This window comes from Plectropomus leopardus, chromosome 5 (assembly GCF_008729295.1).
Source record: "Plectropomus leopardus isolate mb chromosome 5, YSFRI_Pleo_2.0, whole genome shotgun sequence".
Classification (NCBI taxonomy): domain Eukaryota; kingdom Metazoa; phylum Chordata; class Actinopteri; order Perciformes; family Serranidae; genus Plectropomus; species Plectropomus leopardus.
In genome coordinates, this window is record NC_056467.1 from 33,265,113 (window position 1) to 33,290,506 (window position 25,394).

Consider the following 25,394-nt stretch of genomic DNA (forward strand, 5'->3'; position numbering starts at 1 on the left):
TCCGTTACCATGGAGATGAAAGAAAACATCATTCACAGAGCTCGTCAGAGATGGAGATTGATCCGAAGAGCTTTCATTTTGTAATATATGTAAGTTATCACTGCATACAACGTAGATTCAAACAAACAAACAATTTTTATTATTTTATATTACCAAAATTTTGCCTACATATGCAATTCTCTATCATTGTTTTGTTCTTTTTTTCTCTCTGTAATTTTGTTCACTTAAACAATTTTCATATAATGCAAATATATAAGTATTCAACTCCTCGCCATCAGTCACTTTAATGCACTGTCATCTGTCACTGCAGCTTCTGACAGCTGTCAATCAGCCGTCAATCAGACATCAATCAGATGTCAACAAGCTGTCATCTGTTTGCAGCTAATTGCATGTTATTTATCAGTCACAGCACAGAGGATTGTGGGTAATAATAGCCAGAAAAGCATGCTGGCTTGCATACTACAAAATCAGACCTGTTGCAGTAGAACATGCTGTTATTTTGGGCATACTACATCTGACATGAATGTCTGTCTGGAAAGCTATACAGCAGACGTCATCAAGTCCGGATCCGGACCAGACAGCAAGTCAATCTGGACTCAGATTACACCTCACGTTAGGACTGCAATAATGCAGTGTCATAAAGTGTACGTTACTTTAACAAAAAAAAGTTTTATACTAATCAATAAAATGCTAGTTTTGTAGAATATTCTCTATTTGGAGATCCATACAGAGATCCGAGTTCAAAGGTCAGCTAACAGGCGTCCATTCAAAATTAGCAAGTTGGTTAATGGCTAACGGTGTCTTCTGTCAGTGTTCATTACATGGTCAATGTGGTGAGGATGTCACTGCCCAAATGTGCAAAGACAAGAAAAACTGGTCAACAAAACTAAGTTTTCAAAGACAAGTGGAGTGTTTTTTTGTTTGTTTTAACTTACATTTTTTGTACTAAAAGTAAAACTAATAATAATAAAAATAATATATTTTTTTAAGTTAGAAAAAGTTAAAAAAAAAAAAAAAAAGTTTTTTAAAAAGTAAAAAACAAAAAAGACTGCTATGTTGTAAGCAACTGATGGCAGTCAAACAGTGATATGTTTTTCCCACTAGGGTTGAATGTGTTTAGTCTCAGACTACCTTAAACTTGAATGTATGTTGCTTGTAAGTTATGAGCAAGTTTAATAAAAGATGCTTTTCACCGATCTTTCTGAACCTTTGGCCTTCAATAGAAATCAGATTTGGACTTTTGAATATTAAGATGGAAAACTTCTGATATATACTATGGTAGTATGGGTATTGCTACTCGGAGAGGATCTTTCTTCCTTTTACCTCTTACACCACCAAAAAAAGCTTTTAGATTGTGTGTTTTGTGAAGTCTGTTGGTAAGTAAAACTGCAGGCAAATCATTTTGACTTTGATATATAGTGTGTTTGATTTAAAAAACTTTGTTACCAGTCTTCTGGATAATTTTGTATATGTGATGTAAGGCTTGTTTTGCTGTGTGCTTTGTTAGTTTATATCCCAGAATTATTTTCTTAGTCACTGTAAATAAAGAGCGTTCTAGCTCTTCAATGGGAGGGCATATATACATATTTTGCAAAGGTAGTTTAATGCTTTTTTCTAATTTATCTCGGCTGAAATAACAGAATTTCTTGACTTTTCTCAAAATATGACTTTTTGTTTCCAAATTACAGTTTGTATCTCCAGAGAAATATTTGCCCATAACACTTTCTGCTTTTTGAATAATTCATATGCCAACTTTTTAAACTTTTTAAAGTAAAGTATAAAAGAAACAAAAACAAAACACCACAGTTATTTACATACGATATGTTTTTAATGCTCGAAACGAATTTAATCTTTGATGATATATTAACATTTTAAAACAAAACATTTAACTACAGCAGCTAACCCCCGTGACTGCACTAACCTCCACACATTCAAATCCCACTTCAAGACCCAATTTTTTAAATCTGTTTTTAATATTTGATTTCTGCACATTTCATACTCGTTTGTCTTGTTTTTAACTCATTTTGATTTTATTTATTCTGTATGTTTTACTGACTGTATTTGATTTTGTTTTTGTTCTGTTAAGTGTCTTTGAGTTTTGTGACAAGCGCTCTATAACTAAAATGTCATACTATAGTAAGACCAAAATAATGAAAAAAAAGTTGTGGTATAGTATGTTGTCCAAAATCGTGAATATATGTCAGACTATGGTATGTCGTTCCAAATCATGGAAAAATTTAAGCAGACGACAAACTATACTTCGACATTATTTCATGATTTTGATGGACATTCTATAGTATGAATTTCCTTCAGGACTTTTGAACATACTGCACATAAAACATAAAACACATGCTATTTTCTAATTTATCTAGCCTAAAATAACAGAATTTCTTGATTGTTTTCAAAATGTGACTTTTAGTTTCCAAATTACAGTTTGTATATCCAGAAAAAATTTGTTTTTGTTTCTGTTAAGCGTCTTTGAGTTGTGTGAAAAAATAAATAAAATAAAATGTTTTATTATTATTTTTATACTATCATCGTCATTGTGGTGACACTACAATATCAATATTCTATCATGGAGAGTCGTAGTTATTGGAGAATTTATCTGGTGCAGTGACGCAAATTGTTGCAGCAGCCTCTTTGAGTAATTATTGCTGATGTTATACCCTTATCTGTGTAATGTATCCTCCAGTCAAAGCTGTATTAACAAAATCATCCTTAAAAACATAATTCTGCACAAAATGTTATAAACACATTTTAAAGTACTTCATGGCCATCAACTTTGTTCACGTAGTATTACATTTTTATCTTTTAAAAACATTTTTTTTTCTTAATGTTAGCATTAAGTCACATGACCTGAGCAGTTGACCCATCTCCACCCGTCAGTGTTTCTCATGATATGAAGTGCACCCCCGACCCCCCCGACCTCCCATCGTTACAGTAAACATTAAAGGGCCAGAAAATCCAAATGTTTAATACAGGTCATTTTATTTGTTTTCTTCAAACACGTGTACAAAAGCAAGCGCATTGGATTGGATCTGTTTTTGAAATATCAAACACTGATTTAAAAAAAAAAAAAGTGAAATATTTTAGATGGCAGTTAATACACAAAGTTCCCTCTTAATGATTTTGTCCTACCTCTTCAAAGGCACCATCCTCCTGAAATCAACTTTTTTTTAGGGAACCTGGACTGACACCTTCCCCTGAGACATTTGGGTTTAATCAAGTGAAGCAAGCAGCCCCCGCAAAAAACGACTTATAATATCAACATACAGTGGTTCTTAATGAAAAAAAGCCAATGATCAGATGGTGAAAGACGAGCAGGTCAAACCTCAGACTGACTGAGCTAAATTCACAAACAGCCCATCTCTCACAGCGCTAACAAAATGCTGGTTAACAGAAACTCTTCAGTCACTTAAAACAGTAAAAAAATAAACCAGGCAGCACCTCGTTTCAGCTGGGACGTGACACTATTGATGCTATTAGCGGACGGAAAAAATAAAAAGTACAACATTAAATCAGAGTTCAACAGCAAGACAGAAACAAAGATTAATCATTACACACTCCACTATTAGATACTAAGAGGTGCATCTAAAAAAATTGAATATTGTGCTAAAGTTCAATATTTTCCATTACTTATTAAAGAGAGTGACAATGTAATATGTTCTAGACTCATTATATAAACTAAAATGTTTCAACATTTTTCTATTTTAATATTGATAATTATGGCCTACAGCTCGAAAAATGTAAAAAAATAAAATAAAATGTAAAAACATCTTTTGAAATATCAGAAACACCTGACCCAAAAATACATATGAGCTGAAGGCCGCTATCAAAGCAACCTGAACAGTGCTGATCGCTTGATCGCCTCCGTACCAAACCACATTGATGCAGTCATTCATATTAAAGGAGTATAAAAATGAACATACTTTTCAGAAGTTGGAATTGTAAATCACTTTCTGAACGATTGTAGGAAATATTCTAATAATGTCAGATACTGCATCTCTGTTTTTGATGAGCTATATAAGTCAAAATCATCAAAATTAAAACAAAAAAGGCTTGAAATATTTGTTTACATGTAGTGAATATACAGTATGTGAAAGGTTACCTTTTTGAATTAAATAACAAAGAATTAGCTTTTTATCACAATATTCTGATTTTTTGTGATGCACATATAAAACTGTTTGTTTTACATATTTTAGCCGTTTTTATTTAATTATCTAATGAGACTCTGTGTGACTTAAATTCCATCACCTGAAAAAAACTTTAAAAAAGAGAGAAAAACCACATTCATAAACACAAACAAAAGGCCAGCAGTAATGTACAGATATTTGATTTGTAGTTAATGGACTAAAACATAAAAAACAGACTTAACTTCATATATTTCCATTTTTGAAAAACATCCTTAAGAATTAGAAATATAAGTGCTTTCTAGTGTAACAAGGCAGTTAATGATTAAATACAACATACTTCATAATTCTGACATGACTGACAGTCAAAGCATTACATATTAATTTAGGGGAAAGCATAAAGCTAGCATGTTAGCTGCACCTGTTACATTAGCTTTAGCCATGTTAGCACAGACAGCAGTTTAAAGATATTAGCAACGCACGCTCCAATGTCACAACTATCAGACTATGAGTCATAAATCTTTTCTTGCTTTGACTTCAGCTCCCTACAGTGCTAGTGCTGTGTGTGATAATGTTATATTTATAGATTATGGAATTATAATTTAATTTGTGGGGGGAAAAAACCCATACAAGTCAGACACTTTGTGATGTTTTAACCCTATCAGTGTTTCTAAGTTACGACTTTTATTTGACAACATTCAAGCAAACAATAGAAATACTCCAATTTATAATCCCAAAAACACATTAAGCTTTTATTTCCTGCAACCTGCACACTTTCTGTTTGACTTTTGTTTTGTTGTTGGGTTTTTTTTTCAGTGCAAACTAAAAGTATAAGCCTAGCCACTGCTGAGGAAACCAGGATTAAAAAAATGCATCTATGATTCTTTTTTTGTTTTCTCCAAGTGACAACTTCAACACTGGAACAACAACCAAGCAAATGAGATTGACAACGTTCAGTTTCACACAGCACATTTATATGGACATTTAACATGGTCAGGTAAATAAGGCAGTTACTAATAATTTCCCTGACCAAAAATCTCATATGAAAACAATCATCGTTCCATATTTCAGCTCCCCATTAGCTCACACACATTCTGCTCTAGGTAGGCTATTTATATTACTTAAGGAATACACTTTGGTAGATACTTTCCAAGCATTTGAAAGTGGACATGTTTCATAAAAAAACCCACTGTGTTTAAAAAAAAAAAAAAGATCCTGTGAGTCAATTTAATGAGAAACTTTCTAAGAAGAATTTTGAATATAATGACTTAGTATCTCAGAGTGATGACTTAAAACTCTCAAAAATGATGAGTAAATCAAAATGAGAGGCTTTCGCAAAAAGTTAGTTATTATGCTGGAAACTAACTTTTTTTTTAAAATACTGAGTTAGTTTCTTAAAATCATGAGTTGATATCATAAAGTGATGACTTATATCAATAATGTGATGGTATCTCAAAATCACAAGTTTGTATCTTCAAATCATGAGAAAGTATCTCAATATAATGAGTTGGTATCTCACAATGATGTGTAAATGCCTCAAAATTATGAGCTAGCATCACATAAAATACTAAGTATCTTACAGTCATGAGTAAGTATCTTAATTTTATGAATTAGTATCTCAAACATTTGAGTTAGTATCGCAAAATAATAAGTTAATATCTCAACAAAACAAGTTAGTATCTCAAAATAATAATAATCATTCCAAAGTAATGAGTTACTATCTAAAACTGATGAGTTAATATCTCAAATAATGAGTTGGTATCTCAAAGTAATGAGTATCTTACAATGACTTAATTTATCAAAATATGTAATTAATATCCCAAAATAACAAGTTATTATTCCAGAATAATGAGTTAGTATCTCAATATAAGCAGACATTTATCATAATAACGAGTCAATAATGAGTTAGTATCTCATAATAATGAAACTAAGTCATTAGTTTCTCATTATAATGACATACAGGATTTTTTTTTTTTTTTAAATCACAAAGGCAAAAATTATTCCCAAGATATTTTCATGTCACCTTTAGGTTCCTTGAAGGTGACTAAGATATATTTTCAATCTCAGATAACGTTTTGCGTTTACGCTGTGTTAATTCATTGAACTGCATTATTGAGGATTATTGGAAAGAACTAAAACTGAAAGCTTATGTTTGAAACGCAACATGATTTGGGTTTGTCCCAATTTGAAAAATATTCTGCAAACTGCCAATTTAATCCTGATTCACTAGTGAATGGATCAGCTGCCACAAAGCAAGCAATAAAGTGATTCTTAAAAACTCTATTTTTGTTTTTCATCAGCTGCCAAAGGACACAATCATCAGCATATATTCATATTCTTTTAAGGTTCACAACCTGTTAATCTCATGCGGATATTCCTTTTGCTTAAACACCGGAGGTTTGGAGAAGTGCATCTAAGTCACATACTGGAAAAAAAGCTCCCAAACAAGGCAGTTAGTGGTAAGTAAATATTTTGGTTTCTTTCTCCTTTCTCCACTTTACCAGCAAAATATTCTTATATTTGTGAAAATAAAGTTTTAAATATTGAATTGTGAGAAAATGTTCTCTTTCTTTTGGTGGCTTATCACTCAAAGAATAAACTAATATCCATTCTTGACAGGTTGCACTAAAATAATACTGGGTTTAACCCAAGAGGGAGCTAATTTTGAAGTTAGACAAAACAGGGATGAATAATGATAGAAATTATTGGTGGAAAATAGTCAGAAAGGCATGCATATCTGACACTCAGTGCTGCCTTTGATTTGAGGTGTTATTATTCTGCATTTTCTTCCCGTATTCCTGCATGCTGCTGTGCGATCTCTGCAGTTTGAGCCTCGTAGGTTAATTTAAATGAGCCATACATGGTGAGTTGCAAACCTCCGTTCTGTAGAGCATGAGGAAAGTGCTTTGTCCAAACTGCCTCTGGGTGGTCTTCAGGTTGGCGGGGGACCGTTGACGTACCTCAGAGCCAGGTGGAAGCTCCTAGGCATCCTGCTGCTGCAATGACATGGCGGCTCCAGGACAGCCCAGATCAGACAAGCCAGAAGAGCCAGAGCAGCAGCCAGGAGGAGGCAGAGGAGGGCTGGGGAAAGCGGGGAGGACACGACCCTGCTGCTGGAGGTCACACTGTGGAACAGGAGCAGGACAAGGAGGAGTTACTGTCTGCACAACTGTTTTACAAACTCTGGAAGAAGCAACATCTGGAAACCTACCTGTCACTAAACATCAACATTCTCTAAATTAACCGTTAAAGCTCCAAATTAGTGATTCTCAGCTTGATGCCTGCAGGCCAAATCTGGCCCCTAATAGGGTGCCCGGTGACCCCCCAAATATAATCTAATTCATAATAAAAAAATTAAATAATTCACACTGGGAATTGTTTGTACTTTTAGTATACATAAGGTACCAGAGTGCCTAAAACAACATCAAATAGAGCTTGTTTATCATAAAAAGAGCCTGGCGAGGATCCAAAGCACCCCCCAACAGAGGTCCGAGCTAAGGCACTAATGACAAAATTCTTGAAATGTGCTGAAATTCTTGAAATTCCTAGAAACATCCCAAAATCCTAGAAATTTCCTAAAATCCTAGGAATGTCTAAAAATCCATGAAATGTCCTAAAATCACAGAAACATCCCAAAAATTTAAGAAACATCCCGGCATCCTAGAAATGTCCCCAAATCCTAGAAACATCTTAAAATCCTATAAAAATGCTAAAATGTTCTGAAATCCTAAAAAAAAAAAATCCTGAAATCCCAGAAATGTCCTAAAATGCTAGAAATGACCTAAAATCCTTTAAATGTGCTAAATTCCAATAAACTACCTAAAAACTGAAAAATGTCCCAAAATCTAAAAAATAAAAACATCCAAAAGTCTTGGAAACATCCCAAAATCCTAATCCTAAAATCCAAGAAAAATCCTAAGAACATCCTAAAATCCTGTTCTAAAATGTTAAAAAAATTCCTAAAATCCTAGAAATGTCCCTAAGTTCTAGAAATGTCAGATACTTCCAGTTACAACCCAAAATCCTTAAAATGTGCTAAATTCCTAGAAAAAACCTAAAAACACAGAGACGTCCCCAAAGCCTAGATATGTCCTAAAATCCAGGAAAATTCCTAAACTCCTAGGAACGTCCTAAAATCCTAGAAATGTCCTAAAATGCTAGAAACATTTCAAAATCCAAGAAAAATCCTAAAATCCTAGAAATGTCACAATACATATAAACATTCCATAATCCAAAAAATTCAATTCTATTGAATTCAATTCAATTGTATCTATAAAGCCCATTATCACACAGAACACAGTTTGCCTCAGAGGGCTTTAAATGACCCAAATTCCAAGAAACATGGTTGAGGCTGCTGCGACTGGCCTTCTGTCATTTTCCAAAATTTACAGCAAGTTGAGTATATCCTCTGTATTTTGCTGTTTTGAGAGACTTTTATTTTGAAACTTACGGACTTCCACTATTAGGAGTTGATATATTAACTGTTCATCAATTCTACAAAAATGGTCTTTAGAGCGCTGATGTTGCTGAACATGAAATCACTCAGTTTCTTGAATAGAAAACTTCATGCGTTGATTTTAAACTTACTGTCAAAATCTACTGACAGATTTAATAAACCACATGTGGGTCACACAGACACATAGGACGGTGTTCAACACCACAAACATAAGAAGACTGAACAGTATTTCTGTAAATACCTGATGAAGAGCACGTTTGTTGGCTGCTGACCTTATCTGTTTTTCTCTACAAGTTTTCTCATGAAGGACACTGTTGTGCTTGTCTCTGTAGTTTTAGAAAAATCCTGCAAACTGCATTCTGCGTCTTTGATCGCTCCATCTGCGCACAACTCTTTTCTCACCTTTGTTCTGAGAGAAGGCGTTCGGCTTCCTCGCAACAGGACTGCTCTTCTTCTTCTTCCGCCTGCAGAACACAGAGAGCTTCTGTTGATCCTCTGTGGTTTCAGGCAACATTTCATACTTTCACACGAAAATACTTTCTAGGAATATATCAGCTCAGAAATATCTGCACAGAGTTTATTTCTCCCCACAGGGCACGACTGACACTATGTCTTATTACTACTACTTATTTAAAAAGTGCTGTGCGTATTAGTTTCTATCGATAAATCAATACCACATTAATTTTTGACACTTTAATTACTGTGAGCAGATGACATCCTCTGGCAGTCACAGCACTGTGAATTATGAGTCCTGACAACAAGCCTCTCAGAAAAAGCTGCAACCAAAAACACCAGCAACATCTCCAATTTATCTGGTTTATCAATAAAAACCAAGAAAACTGGCCGATGACGTCAACTCACCTGAAGACTGGATCGCTGCTGATGCTTCATCCAATCAGACAAGGCTTTCAGGTCATGTGACGGCGAAGGGGAGGAAGCAGGAAAAGGCAGTGTGTTGTCGAGATGAAAAGGCAGCTGACTGAGTGTGTCGCTGTGACATCCATCCAGGTAACACTGAAACACAGAACAGTTGAATGCAGTTAACCCTTTGAAACCTGTGGTAATTGGCTTGAAAACACAGGAAGAAGGCAATGAGCAACCTAAGAAGAAATGATTAGCAAGAAATTTGTTTAAAAGAAAATTAGCAAATACAAAACAAAACCAAAAAAATATTTTAAAAAAAAAATGTTTTTAACAAAACTAAAACTGCTGTAAAATTGCATTCAAAGAACCTTAAAATCTTGAATTTATTAATTGATCAACAATAATAATCATGAGTTGCAGACCTCCTATAGATGGCAAGTCATTTTTTTGTTTATGGACCAACAGTATCTGACAAAAGTCAGCTGATTCTCCAGACTTAATTTTCAGCAAAAAATGATCCATCATGAGACGTCATTCAGCTGAGTTACATTCTTTCAAAGAGACATCACTTCACCTGAGAGCTGATGGAGCTCAGAGTCAGAGCAGAGAGGATGATGCTTTAATCCTTTAAGACCTAAGAAAATTGGCTCCATTTCTTTTAGAAAGATGGGAGGGTGATGAGCAACTTAACAAGAAATGGCCCACAATTTAGCAAGAAATTAGTTTTAAGTTACAAGAAAAATTTCTGAATGGTAAATAAATAGATAAATTAATGAATAAATAAATAGAAGAAAAGAAAAAAACAAAACAAAAATGAAAATGACCTTAAAAAAATAAATAAAATATTTCTGTAACATAATTTTAAATGTATAATCAGGAGAATTATGAACATAGATTTCTGTACATTTTCTGCAAATTTTTTGATAATATCTAATAATCAATCCCAACTAATTTTTAAAAAATTTCCTTGTCACCTTTAACTGTTTTTTTTGTGGGACATTTTTCGTAAAGTTGCTCATTATATTTGTCACTTGTTTTGGAAAGAAATCAGCCCATTTTTTCTACAGTTTCAGAGGTTAAAATTATTGTAAAAGTTGTCTGAATGCTGCACAGGAAAACTGATGTCAATCCTGGTTTTAAAGGCTTAAATTAAAATTCAACTGTTTGTTAAGCTCTCGGTCTGAGTTTGTACACAAGCTGCTCAAAGACATTGATTAAACTCTCGAATCTTCGCTGCTCTCAAATTTGGACTCACAGGTTGATTTCTGCTCCAATTTGTTTTGTGCTCGCTCGATAGTTTTGTCAGTAATGAACCTCCATTAGAAAGTGCCAATGCTATTACGCACAAACACGCGTTCAAACTTGCATATTGCAAATGAGTGTGCACAAAAGGGCTCTAATTACAATATCGCACACACTTTGTCAGCAGACTTGACCCTAAAAACTCATCTACCAACTTTTCTCTCTGCCTCTGCCTGTCGTCTCTCTTTCCTGCACATAGACAGTAATCTGAAGCGGGTTGTAAGTCACAGAGAGGAAAAATGGAAAGGAGGAAGTAAAGAGGAAGGAAGTGAAGAGGAAGGAAGGAAATGAGGAAGTCTGCGTGTTTCTCTCCTGTTTTTATGGCGACAGTTAAAGTGCAGCCAGACTGGATGCATAAATCAAGACTTTATGGATTCATTTTGGCGGCTCGGGAAGCGGTGGACGAGACAGAGGAGGAGAATAAATAGGCGCTTTCACCGGTAATGAGAGAGGGAGAGAAAATGAAGGCTGAGGCCAATGAAATCTGATGGAGAGAGAAAGGGGAAGCCGGGGAGAGAGGAAAGGGTGGGGAGGGGGGTGGGGGCAGAGGACAGTTATTCAGGAATCTGTCCTAACAAAAGGTGGAAAAATAAAAGCTGATGATTATGAATGCTGATGGAGCTTCAGGTGAGAGACAACATCCCTCAGTGTGTGTGTGTGTGTGTGTGTGTGTGTGTGTGTGTGTGTGTGTGTGTGTGTGTGTGTGTGTGTGTGTGTGTGTGTGTGTGTGTGTGTGTGTGTGTGTGTGTTTCCTGGATCTCTTTACAATGCTGAAAGATGAGAAAGATGAAAAGAAAAACTGTGTGTGAGACAGCTCACTGTACATGTAAAAATGGCCTCATGGGGACAAAAACTCACATCTTGGTTTAAAAAAAGTTTGAGAGTAAATTAACGACAAAATAACTGAGTGATTGTTAAACAAATCAGAGTGCTGTTTAGTCCACATCAACATTTGGGAGTGTGCAGACACACATTTGTAGGCGCAAAATTAATTTTGCCTGTTATCAGAGGCCGTTTAGACTGAAACACTTCTTTGTCTGCACACACACAACAAGTATGTGCAACAAGTACACATAAACACTGGAAATGTCAACACATACATTGAAAATCTGCATAAACATGCCGAAAATGCCCACTAAAAACATACACATACACAAGGAAAATGTGCACAAACACATCAAAAATGTCCACATCCACACCAAAAATGTCCACATACACACGAAAACTTACACACATGCACAACGAAAACGTTCACAAAACATGCAAATAAATACTGAAATTATGGTAAACACATTAAAACACACAAACTTAATATTTACATACTGCGTGATATAGGCTGGGTGTAGAATAATTCTGGCATGCCCAGAAATTGATATAGTAAGTGTAACAGGAAGGCAAGCATGGGGCCGTCTGTGCATCTTATCTGACTGTGGGTGCGTAAATTTTGCAGCGTGCTAGAAACTGATTTCAGTGTAACAGGACGGAACCTGAGTGGTTTGGCTCAGGTGTTCCAACTGATGGTTCAAAGGCTCTATCTCTAAATGTCTGTTATTGTCAGCAAATCTCATGCAAAGCACAAAACCAGCAATGTGTTATGATAATTTCTGACTTTATCCTTGAAATGTGTTCAATTATGAATTTACTGCTGCAAAGTTAGTTACAAATTCGTTGACAGTAAAGCAAAGGTTGAAAATCCTTCAGAAAGAATGTATCTGACAAAAGATTTCAATGTGAATGAATGTGACTTCACCCACCTCCACCTGTCCATCAGTTTGCACGGCTCTGGAAGTCCTCCTCTCAGCAGGGGCAGGGCTCTGGACTCCCAGCCATGCCCTCACGCGCCCGCCGTCAAAGCTGACCGGCTCACCGTCCTGTCTTTCAGGGGTCGAGGTCACCCACTGGCCTCTCTTTGGCCAAGTCCCACCCCCGTGGGTTGCTGCAGGTGAGATGACACTGAGGTGGGCGTGGTCAAGCCATCCCTCCAATCGCTGCACAGTAAACAGGTTATATACATTTAAATGTTAATTTTGAGGATAAATTATTCTGCTCTATTTATTTCCTGATGATCCAGTCTGTGAACATTTCTTGTTTTGGTTTATTTTGCATCATAATGTAGAGATCTACTACCTTCATCACTTCTTTTAAGGGGTATTTTGAGTGTTTTGAAGATTCTCATCAGCAGACCATTTTCAAAATAATACTATCTATAAAATTACTGTCTTTTTTTCAGAAACCATGGCTTTGGCTCATTATGGTGCACCATAAAATAACAAGTTAGGGGCCTTTTTTCCATTATTGCTGTGTGCTCTTACTGTTGCATTTCTGCACAGAAGACCTAAACAATCCGTACAGTTTCAAGGTGGAAACCCAATTCAGTATCTGACCAAATGTCTCACCTTCTGTTACTGAGATATCACGTTAAACAATGGCCAGAAAAGTGTTTTTGAAGAGCATGATGATGTGACAGTGACCTTTTGTCAAAAATTCCCTCAATGTACTGTATTAGTAAGTTATTGCATTCATGATAATGACATAGATGCATGGTCACACTGACTGTGACCTATGACCTATGACCACCAAATCTAATTATTTCATCCTTGGGTCCAAGTGAATATTTGTGCCATATTTGAAGAAACCCCCCACAAGGAGTCATGTGTGAATCATCACGTAATGAGACAGATGCAAGCTCACAATGACCTTTGACCACAAAAATCTACTCAGTTCATTGTTGAGTCCAAGTGGTAGTTTGTGCCAAAGCTGACACAATTTTCTAAAGGTTTTCTTGACATACTGCATTCATGACAAAGAAATGTTTGCAAGGTAACAATGACCTTCCTGCAAGGTGTTTGTGAGACATTGCGTTCATGATAATGAGATGGATGCAAGGTCACAGTGACCTTGACCTTTGACCACCAAAATCTAATCATTTCATCTTTGAGTCCAAGTGAACGTTTGTTCCAAATTTGAAAAAAAAAAAAAAAAAAAAATCCCTCAAAGTGTGTCATTGAGATATTGCCTTCACAAGGATGACACAGACAAGGTCAGACTGATACTGACCTTTTTTCTGTGACCACCAAAATCTAATCAGTACTTTGTCCAATTCAAGTGACCATTGGTGCAAAATATGAAACAACTTTCTCAAGATATTCTTGAGATATTGTGTTCATGAGAATGAGACAGACAAGGTCACTGCGACCTTGACCTTTGACCACCAAAATCTAATCATTCATCATTGAGTCAAAGTGAACATTGGTTCCAATATGAAACAACTTTGTTCTTGAGATATTGGGAATATGAGAATGGGACAGATGAAGTGATAACCTGAAAACATGATGCCTCCGACTATGGCTATTACCGACGCAGAGACATAAAAATAACCAAATTTACAACCCTTTCTTTTCACAGTGACCGTGCTTGTTTGCTGTAGACTCACCCTGGACCTGGGTTTGTAGCTGTCTGTAAAGTAGAGCAGCATGAAAGCAACAGTACACTGCACATTGACTGACAAAAAACACTGCTCCACTTGAAGAAACTCAGTCAACTGAGGGGTGTCCGACTGATGATTTGGATCTTGGACTTCAAGGGGGCAGCCAGAGTCCAAAAAAACTCTGCAGGCGCTTCTTTTGAGTTGCATTCACAATTCTTGCTGCATACAAGAAGACGAGGTCACACAGTCGCAGATTAATAAAGTACAAACACGTCGAGTCCTCTGGGTGGACAGCGCTAAGCCAAGCCTGCAGGGAGAGCAAGCTGACATCACGCATTTACACATCCAATAAATACATAGGATAATATTTCTCTTTGACACAAGTGTGCGCACACTTTGATGTCTGCCTTGTCGGGATGCTGCAGCTGTAATCAGATGTTAATTCAGTTTTACGTGCGCCTCTGTGTTCGTCTCTTTTCCTGTTGGGCTGTGGGGTTCACCGACAGGGCAGCAGTGTGTGGGTGTGAAACAGACAGAGAGAGGGGGGAGCTGCAGGCGAGCAGAGGAGGATACTCAAATCACTTCAACACTTCTCCTCTCTCCTCCCCACAATTCATGATGGCACGTCTTATTTCTCCCTCTCCATTTTCATCTCTTTGTGTCTGCCTCTGCCTCTGTCTCGCACAGTTGCTGACACCCTCCCATTTTGCCAAAATAAAGCTAAAAAAGGAAACAGACAACAACATATAGAGGTGCCACATCCTGCAGGCATCATCAATAAATCAGCAGAAGAGGAGTGAGCTGTTGTAACCAGCTCATAAAGCCGGCACACAACCGCGGAGAACATTTTTAGATAGCTGGTGTATCGGAACATCAATGAGTCTGTGTGTGTACGTGTGAGACCGACGGACAAACGGATGGACGGAGGGACCAATAAATGGAAGGACGTACAGACAGATGAAGCCTCTGGGCCATGTAGCATCTGGGTCAGAGCAGAACAACACAGAGAGGAGTGTACAATGAAATTACAAGCAAACACCACATGGTTTTCTTCACACTTCAGCCTGATGTTGCTCCTCTGTCATTGTCCTCTGATGACACATCAGTTTGGATGTTTAATATGAATAAACACGTAAAAATGAAGTCAATCATTTCAGCACATCCTGCTACTCAAAAAGACATGACGTTGGAGGAGAACAGTAGTTTGGAGCAAAAATTAGCGGCAAAATCTTTACAACAGTAACCAATAAAACTATATACTGTATAAAATGTCGGCCTAATCTCATTCCGAAATCGCAAAATATTGCAGCTATGTCACTGCTTTTGGCGTTAATTGCGCGCCCCCAAAAGGAACCTTTCAGGTGCACATGGAACACCACTGAACGCCGTCAGCTGAGAAAGCGACTGGACAGAATTGGTCGCAGTGTCATTAAACACCGGCGGGTGGCACTTGCCTCCTCTGCCCGATTCGCATGCAAAAGGCATCACTTGAGAATACGAACGGAGGGAATACAGCAGGTTACAACACTGCGGGTAATGATGTAATACAAGGATAAGCATGTGCATTTGTTGACATCCTGGTGTTGGCTGCCATGAGCTTGTGTTGACATCACAGTAGCAGCATCCTGTAACGTAAATAGCAGATGCAGGAGGATACCTCGAGAACAATACGGAGATGCGAAAGTTAGCTGAAAAATTGACAATATTTGAGGAGTTTGGATGAGAACGTGTTGAAAATGCATGCGGTTTGCTTCGCCAAAGTCCCACTAAAGCAGAGGTCTCATTCTGAAATCTCAATCAATCAAGTAGTTTAGTAAGTTTAGTAATTAATTCTACTTTTTATATCTTTTTTCTTTACTCTTTTATGGTAAGTCCCAATCCTTCTGTGTTTTAGATTTTATTGCTCAGTAAAGCACCTGTTTTTATCATAAAAAAACAAGGCTGTTTTAAAAAAAGAAAAAAATCTCTCACCAGATCTGCTTCCTGGTTGGTGATGTCCTTGCTGAGATCAGACTGTGAGCCGAGAGAGCTGAGGTAGCTCCGCCTCTTCACGCCATCCCTGTGACACAGACCTAAACGCACATGCACATACACATATGCACACACACACACACACACACACACACACACACACACACACACACACACACACACACACACACACACACACACACACACACACACACATCCATTAGAGCATGTTCCATTAACATTTTTAAACCTGTGCAAATTGGCTTGATTTCGGTCAAAAGCACAGAAAGAAGTTACAAAATATGAATTACAAAGGAAAAAAAGGAAAACAAACAAAAAAGGGGATAAAAAATTATTATACGTTGTAAATTTAATTTTCTGGATATTTCTCCTATTTTTTAAAAATTATTATGAACCTTGAATCATTTCCATAATCCCTATTAAAACTAATTTTCAAATAATTTTCTGGTCAACTTTTACAAATATTTTGCATATTATAGGCCATCTCTGACCATGTCTCTCCTTACCCTTTTAGCAATGTTTTCAAAAGGAAATCAAACCAAATCAAAAGAAAAAAACTAAAACCCTGAGCATTAAGTCGTCTTTCAGTCAAGTTAAGAGAAACCCAAAAATCTCCTGCAGTGTGGTAAACGTGGTGTTGAAGCTGTAGCTACTGAAAAAACAGTAAATAAAAAGAGTCAAACGCACCCGTGAGGAAGGTTTTATATTGTGACCAATAAAAAGACAGAAGATTTTGACTCTCTCTCTTTTAAACTGTCCCCACCTGTGCTGGCACTGAAATATGATGAGTCTGCATCATCACGGGAGACGGAGCGTCCGATATCAACCGAGGGGTCCCATTCCAACCCCAGGTGCTCATGGGTAGGCGAGGACAGGGAAGAAGGAGGAGGAGGAGGAGGAGGGAAGTGGATGGGTGAGGAGAAGGCCGGGGTGGAGTTACCTGATTGGCCGAAATCTAGAGAAAAGATACTTTGATAATCACTGACTATCGGCAGTGGTTACACATAAGTAATTGATTAATATCTGCAATTAAAGTTTAATTTGTCAGTTTACCTTTAGGATGGTTTGGAAATGCAGGGAGGTCCAGGTTGGCTTTATCACGCGCTCCCTCTTCCTCTAATAGAGTCTCTGAAGGACAACCAGAGTCTGTAGCCGGAGACAGAATCCAGTCATCCTCAAAAACCTGGAGGAGGAGGAGGAGGTGGAGGAGGAGAAGGAGAAGGAGGAGGAGGTATAAAATAACGGAACAATAAATAAAAAAAAGATGATGGGCAGAGGACAACTGACGTACAGTGATGGAGAAAGTATTAAGGTAATTTATTTCAGTAAAAGACATTTTTACTTATTTAATCAAAATAATACATACTCTTATATAGTTCTACATATAATTGAATGTTCAAAATTATTTGGTGACAATAAACAATCTCTGAATGTTTTCTTCTCAGCACAAAAGTTCCAAAGTTTAAAAAAGACACAAAAGTGTAAAGACATCAGGAATTTTACAACATTTACTGATTTTGCTGATTATCCACTGAAGTTACTAGACAGGAGGAGTCTGGCTTACATCACTTGTTTTTACTAATACTGTAATCCTTAATTAACACTAAGGACACGAGCTCCTGTGGCAGAATCCTAATACATCTGTACAGATTAGGAAGATGTGTTTTCAGTGACCCATGCAAGCAGGCTGCATGAACTTCAAAAATATCATTTTTTTCTGAAATGAACTGATTTTTCTTCCTGTTTCTTTACATATGAAAGAAGCAGTCTTTCCCACAGAATGAAGGTAGGTGTGTGTGTGTGTGTGTGTGTGTGTGTGTGTGTGTGTGTGTGTGTGTGTGTGTGTGTGGCAGTTACTGACAAGGGGTAAGGGGGATGACTTTTGTTTTTTGTGTGTGTTTTAGGACATCTTTTAAATGCCTGTGAGTTTGTATTGTTCTGTGACCTCACACTATTATCCACTGCAACTCAGCACAGCAGGTGGAGATTTCCATGACTTTATTTTTCCTCCACAACAGTTTGTCACTTGCAGGAAGGAAAACTGATCAGTTGAGCCATTCACAGCTGATCACATCAATGGATGAGAGGAGCAGTTTGCAGATGTTTGAAAGTGAGAGCAAAGTTTTTGACCCAGCAGAATGAACACTTTCAATGTGCCCGATGTCCTGCTGCGATGTCGCTGCCCCAAGTGTGCTATAAATAACCGTACGTTATATATATATTTCAGTAGCGCTCCTAATAACCAGTCCAGCTCCAAAAATCTAGTTGTGGCTGCAGATGTTTTTGTTGTGGCGGCACGCCAAAAATAAATGAATGTGTGGTAAACCCTTGGTCTCAATCGGCCATGTTTTTTGTTTCTGTTTTGTCTCTCGCATCTGGAATGCTCGGAGGTCGGAAGTTGGAATTTTCACCTGGGAAATTTTGACTTCAGACTTTTATTGGAATGTAGAATAAGGGAAAATGCTTTTGAGTTGCATTATGGAAATTTTAGGATCCTGTGTTTTCAAGCTCTCAGCCTCTGCAACTATGTTTTTCATTCATTCATTCATTCATTCATGTCCTTGCAAGGTTTGCAGGGGGGCTGGAGCCAATCCCAGCTGTCATTAGGGGGAAGGCGGGGTACACCCTGCCCACGGAGCGAACCTTGTTCCACCCTGGGATTGAACTGGGGACCCTTTTGCTGTGAGGCAACAGTGCTAACCACGACACCATGCCACTGCAACTATGATTGTGATATTTATTTTCAAAATCTGACTCTTGCAAGTGGCCTTCGTCTATGAACGTGCACTATGAAATGACGGGGTGAAACACACTAAATCAATAAAATCCAGGATACCTTTGACTTAGTAGCTGTAGATATTCTGTGACCTAGAAGACTGACTCTTTTTAGGTTAGTGGGTTAAAACAAATCTCATTTTGTGTGTATAAATGTGGCTAGAAATAAATAATTGTATAAATGTGTTTAAATTAGGAAAAACAAACTGTACAACCATCTGCCTGTGTATGAACTTCACTCCACCCTCATGTATATTAACATCTGTGTGTATTCACTGCCATGTATTCACTTTAGTTGTTACAGAGTGTGTGTGTGTGTGTGTGTGTGTGTGTGTGTGTGTGTGTATACCAGTCTCATGCTCAGCAGGCGGGTGTGTGTTCGTGCAATGTTGTTGTAGACAAAGCTGCAGCGCCGCAGCAGCTCCAGCAGCCGACTTTCTACATGCTGTGCATCTGTTGGCTGGCTGCGTTGGATCAAGGCCTCGCCGCGCTGCAGCAGGACGTTCACACGGCCAGAGTTCACACACACACACTGCTGGAAGGACTACACACACACACAAGAAACAAATAAATAAATAATTGTGCAGGAGGTAGGAAAGCGTGCATTTAATTAGCATACACACACCTGCAGTTGTCTAAGCTTTTCACAGGTGTTTCCCGACAGATGATCCACCTCAGCCAGACGAACATCTAGGTCAGCCAACCAGAGAGCGAGCTCCTCCCTTTCCGCCTCAAACTCCTCCCACTCCGACACAAAGAGCTTACAGAGAAAAGAAACAGAGCGATATGCCACTTCAAATCACTTTGATTCATTTTGAAATGCTTCAGTATTTATTTTTTTATAAAGTGGAGGTGGACGAACAAAAAACACCTCTCTGTCCAAATGTTTTTAAAGAGTAATATCAGTTTTGGCACTCTGACCTTCAGTGGTCTAGTGATGGATTCCAGTTTGGTGTTCACCTTGTCCCATCGACACCCGCACTCCCTCGCCAACGCCAACAAACGAGCCTGCATGGCGCCTTGAAACAGCCGAGTCAGCGTTCGATTCTTCTGGGTCAGACTGTCCAACTGGACGAGACGAGATCTCGCCTCACACCGCAGTCTCTGAACACACACAAACACACACACACACACACACATACACACACACACACACACGAAAAACATGTCTGAGGTAACGCACATCACAGTTTTTTGTTTGTTTTCACTAGCAGCTGTTATTACAGCACAAATATAGAGCAAAGTTTTGCAGCTGACAAAAGAGAAAAAGAAAACTGTTTTTTCTACTGTTTTTTGTTCGTTTGTTTTTAACTTTGGTTTATATTTTATTATTATTGCTGTTTTGTCGTACTTGTATATTTTTTGTGCTTTAGACTGAATGGCAAGGTGGGAGGTATTTGCTGAGTTAGTAAGTGTTTAATGGGAAGAGGTATCACCACTGGGTACTTAGTAGTGTTGAAGATGGACATGAAAAGACCAAAATTATGATAAGTATGCAAACTTATTGTGAACATCTTTTCTGTGTTATCTGTTGTATATTTTTTCTTTATGGTAAATAAATAAATGTTGGGTTTTTTTAAGTAAGAAAACAAGACAAGCATCAGAATAGTTACAGATTGATTTCCTGTCAATGGACTAATCAATTAACCAACTAATCATTGCAGCTCTAGTCTCACTCTATACAAAACAGAAAATAAAGTGCTGCATTATGCAGACGACTTGACTCTGCTCTTTGCTATTAAACATGCTTTCAGCAGAGCCTTCAGGTGCTGATGTAAAATCCAAATTATGTTTCTTTTTAAATATTAAAACCTGATATAATCAAATAGATCAGAAATTGCTGTTAACTCTTTGAAACCTGAGCATATCGGCTTAATTTATTTTAGAAACATGAAAAAAAAAGGTGACATGCAACAAAATAACCCAAAAATTCACAAGAAATTAGTAAAATATTACAAAAAAAAACCCTGAAAATGAGTGAAAAAAAAATCTCTTTTCTTTTTTTCTTAACATGCAAAAGACAAAGATTTAGGGGAAAAAAAATCAGGAAAAATTCCTAGAGAAAAAGATAAAAGTTAGGGAAAACGATTATAACTGTAACTTTTTTTTAAAGATCCCATAAAGACCTATACTGAATTATGTTACAGAAAATATTGTACTTTTTAAGCACTTTTTTCAGGTAATTTTCTTGTCTGTTTTTTTTTTTTACTTTCTCTTTCTTTTTACTCTATTTTTTTCAAATTTTCTGGATATTTTCTTGTGGTTTTTTAAAAGAAATAAAAACCAGTGTGCTCAGGTTACAAAGGGTTTATGTAGTTTTCTGGCCATTTTTCCTTTTTTTTGATAATATCTAATAATCATGCTACTTACATTGCTCCCCATTTTTTTTGGAAGAAATCAAATAAACTTTCTCAGTTTTCAGAGGTTTAAGTGCTTGTGAAAGGTGTCTAAATGCAGCACATTATAATCTGATTTTGATCCAGGTCTTAAAAGGTTCATTCATTCATTGTTCGTAACCGCTTGTCCTCGTATGGGTCACGTGGGGGGTGGAGCCTATCCCAGCTGTCACTGGGCGAGACAGGATGCCAGACTGTCGCAGGGCTGACACATAGAGACACACAAACCATTCATGCTTATATTCACACCTTAACCTGCATGTCTTTGGAATGTGGGAAGAAGCCAGAAAGACCCCACACTGAAACAGGGAGAACATGAAAACCTCGCACAGAAGGGGCCCCGTACCCAAGGTCCAAACCTCACTCCAACCCGAGTTCGAACCGAGGACCCTCTTCCTGTGAGTCATCAGTGCTAACCACCACACCACCGTTCTGCCGTTCTTAAAGGGTTAAATGAGTAACTTACAATCCACATTTTCAAAACTTAAATAATTGGGACTTTGCAACACCTGAAAATGAACCATGAAATTATTTGACGGATAATAATAAGAGTCAAACCTTCAGTTAGCTTCCTTATATTAATGTTTGATTTGAGTTACAGACACATGAAATAGTGGGAAATGTGTGCTTGTTTTAATGTTTAAACATCAGTCACCCGTCTGCTCCTCCACCGGAACAACAGGAAGTGACTGATACATACAGACTTAATCGTTTCCTGCACTGCCAGCTGCCTCACTGTGTGTTGGAGCTGTGGAGGGGCTTTGCTGCAGATCAGATTTCCCAGAAGTGACCAGCCTGACAGCAGAGTTTAATTTGAACAAACAAGGAGAATCTACAGCTTTTCAGTCAGAGGGGATGGACGCTCCGCTCGGCTGCAAACTTTGTGATTTAGAGGTGCTAAGACGAGTGGATTTAAGCATAAATACTGCCTCCCTTAGCTTTACGACCGACCGCTGAGTGATATTTACGCTCCACCTAGATGATGGCTTTAACCTGCAACTGATCTTAAGCCTAACTTTGTTCTAACCCCAGCTTTCCTTTCTCTGAGAGCCTCTCATGTGAGCTTTCCAGAATGTATAACGACAAGACAAATATATGGATCCAAGACACACAAGAACTTTAATTCTGACAGTGATGTACAAGACAAAGGAGATATAATAAATGACCCAAAAAAAAGATAACATGCAATCTCAGGAAAAGTGAGCATGGAGAGATTAAATTCGGTATGAAATCAACCTCGGGAAAAAAATATCAAATTAAAAGTACAGTAAAGTAAAAAGACTCCATCTTTCCTTTGACGGAAAATACAATTCCACTTTAAACCCTTTAATAATTGAAGTTCAATTCAAATATCGCTCACTCTCATTTTGTCCATGGGTGTCCATGGGAGTATGGTTGCAAAGAATTGGGATATTTTGCAGAAATTTTTAAGATGAGCTAAACTCTGGATTTTTGGGGGTAAAATATATCGCAGTTTCAGTATCCGGATTTCAGTAAATGACGATTCCCCTGCATGGCACCAGTGATTTGTGTTTCCTCACCTCAAACTTCGTCAGCTCCTCCTTGGCAGTGACGAAGGTAACGTGGGCGGAGTTAGAGGAGCTGACAGCCTGCTCAGCCAATTGCAGCCAGGTGTCCAGGTGGGCATGTTCTTTCATGAACTCATGCCAGAGGACCCACCTCCTGTCCAGACTGAAAACACAGAAGGAGTCAAACAGTGAGAAAGACGCACAGCCTGCTGTCAGACACCGAAACTGCAGAAACAGAAACATGGAGGCTATAAATGTTCTTGTTGCAGCACTGCAGTCAGCCACAGGGACAAACAGGCAGTGATATTCAACTTAATTCCCACAGGCCAAATCTGCTCCAGATGTAAGAAAACATCAAAACATGGACAGTAAACTCCAGTAAAACTAAACTCCAACTTCTATGAACTCTGTTACAGAAGAGACAGGCTGCGTCCGGCTGCAAATAACATTATTACTCTTTGGTTTCAGAATCTAATATTTGTCAAAACCTGAGAGTCCAGCACTGAGCTCTCATGACAAATCCATGCAGGACACTCACTGTCCACATCCCTGCAGGTCACCGTCTGGGCTCCAGCTGCCATCCACTTGCTGCATTTCTTCCCAATTCTGCTCCAAGGTTGGAGACGAGGTGGGAAGAAAAGCTGACGGATCCAAAAACAGCTCCATGTCCCTCACTTCCTGTCCAGGGACAACATCAGGTGGAAATCCAGGCATCCTGACATCATGTGACCTTCACCTGTTGAGAAACAGAGAGGATGAATGAGAATTTTTACTGTCGATTCCCACTCAATAAATATTTTTTTTTAGATTTGAAGTAAAATTCCCATCCTACTCCAAGAAAAAGCAAAAACGCACACAGGTTATGTCCAAATTTTGACAAAAAAGAGCATTTCTCTCTGAAACTCAAAGGTGGGACTGCTGTGTTGGTCTTTAATGTGGACAAAAAAATGTAGTGTTTTCCCATTATTTCAGAACGATTACTTCACTGAAATATATCACTCATTCAGGAAAAACCAGGATTGCTCCCCAGAAATGTTTAATTTTAAAAAGACACAACGTGACATTAACCCGTTGGGACTGCTTGGCGCATTTTCCGCACTTTTCATTCTTCATTTTCTGATCAATTTGGCTCTGTTCACGCATATGGCATAAATTCTGACAAGATTGTGTATTTTAGTTTAATCTGTCTATCTAGAATCTAAAATACACTGTGGAAACTAAATTGTTACATTCAGACTATAAAGGTAAAAAAATGCACCATTAAAACCCATTCAAACTGACATTTTTAATCCTATCAAAGAATAAAAACATGCACTGTATTATTTCTTTGTGTCATTCTGGGTTTTTGCCTTGGAATTTGTCATTTTTACTATTTTCCACCCGATGATATCATTTTTACCATATTTGATATATGGAGAAAATACATGCTATTTCCACTAGGTGCAATGTCACAATCAATGTTGCAGCAAATCATTGGCATATCCCAGACTGTCATCATCAAAAAATCTACTTAGCATGTAGTATATTGAAAATAATTCTTTTTCTTTTTTGTCTTTTTCATCCTAAAACATAGTTATGCCAAACACCTGGCATTTAAAGGGTTAAAGGGTTCTGAAAATTATTGAATATTTAAAATTTGTGATCAGGACTGATATAAGTTTAAAAAAACAATGAAAGTCAAAAATAATATTAATGCACAATATTTTTTAAAGCTTGATTTTGAAAGAAGCATTTTGTACGCAGATTTATACAAGTGTGTGCAGTATTAAAGCGAGCCCTAAGGGTCAACTCTACTTTTGTAGTAATATTCTTCATATTCATTCGATTACGTGAAAATATTCACACTAGGAATGAAAAAGACATTTTTCAAGGACAATCTCAACTGATGTTCAAGCACAGACTGGTCAGTTTTAAAAGATGAGTTGCTATTAAAAAAAAATAACAAAAAACATCTGACATCTTTACAGCAGGGTTTAGTAAATTATCGAAACGTGCAGATTTAATAATTTTATTGTGTTTTTTCTACAGCTTGGAATGCTGTTTGAGGAAGTTTAATTGCAACAGTTGGATAATCATCTGAAGGCCACTTAGCTGAACTGTGTACTGCAAGTTTAGCAGGAAAAAACACTGAAGGAAGCAGCTGCAGGACAGCAAAAAAAAGGAATATAATTGGAATTCTAAATGTGGTCTATTAGATGCAGAGTGTATTGAACAGTGTCTTTGTTTTAGTCCATATGACAGCTTTCAGAACATTAGCTAAGACCTCCACATTGTTTCTGTTTCACGGAAAAAGTTACCAAATTTTGGTGAGAGTTTCCAGGAAATTCCAGGATCTGCATTTGTTTTAGTTTAGTTTATTTGCACAAAACTAAAAAAAAATACATTACTGGTGCTCAACTCATGTAGAAGTACAAGGATGGCAACATTTTCATACTTCTTACTGAGAACTGTTGGACCATCCCTTATCAGTGTTTTAAACATTAATGCGTGCAAACTGTACAGCTATATAATGTTAAAAACAGA

General features: G+C 37.5%; 1 protein-coding gene across 1 annotated transcript; it reads right to left on the reverse strand.

Annotated features, from left to right (window-relative positions):
• Positions 1–6,198: 6,198 nt before the first annotated feature.
• Positions 6,199–23,585, reverse strand: si:ch211-137a8.2 (uncharacterized protein LOC777613 homolog). The gene is made up of 12 exons (XM_042486147.1): positions 23,410–23,585; positions 22,884–23,034; positions 19,868–20,050; positions 19,572–19,706; positions 19,296–19,490; positions 17,225–17,354; positions 16,935–17,126; positions 16,151–16,251; positions 12,507–12,740; positions 9,448–9,600; positions 8,989–9,050; positions 6,199–7,255 (listed from the first exon to the last, which is right to left on the reverse strand). Exons 1-12 carry the CDS (start codon positions 23,583–23,585, stop codon positions 7,063–7,065), a joined length of 1,905 nt encoding a protein of 634 aa, XP_042342081.1. The 3' UTR covers positions 6,199–7,062.
• Between the last annotated feature and the right edge of the window lie 1,809 nt (positions 23,586–25,394).

What these genes read in the sequence shown, in the direction of transcription:
- si:ch211-137a8.2 (XM_042486147.1), bottom strand. Translation starts at nt 23,585, where the DNA reads ATGCCTGGATTTCCACCTGATGTTGTCCCTGGACAGGAAGTGAGGGAC. An exon ending in AGGAGCTGACGAAGTTTGAG is followed by an intron (nt 20,051 to 22,883) that starts GTGAGGAAACAC and finishes GTGTGTGTTCAG; the next exon opens with AGACTGCGGTGTGAGGCGAG. An exon ending in CCAACCAGGAAGCAGATCTG is followed by an intron (nt 12,741 to 16,150) that starts GTGAGAGATTTT and finishes TTTACTGTGCAG; the next exon opens with CGATTGGAGGGATGGCTTGA.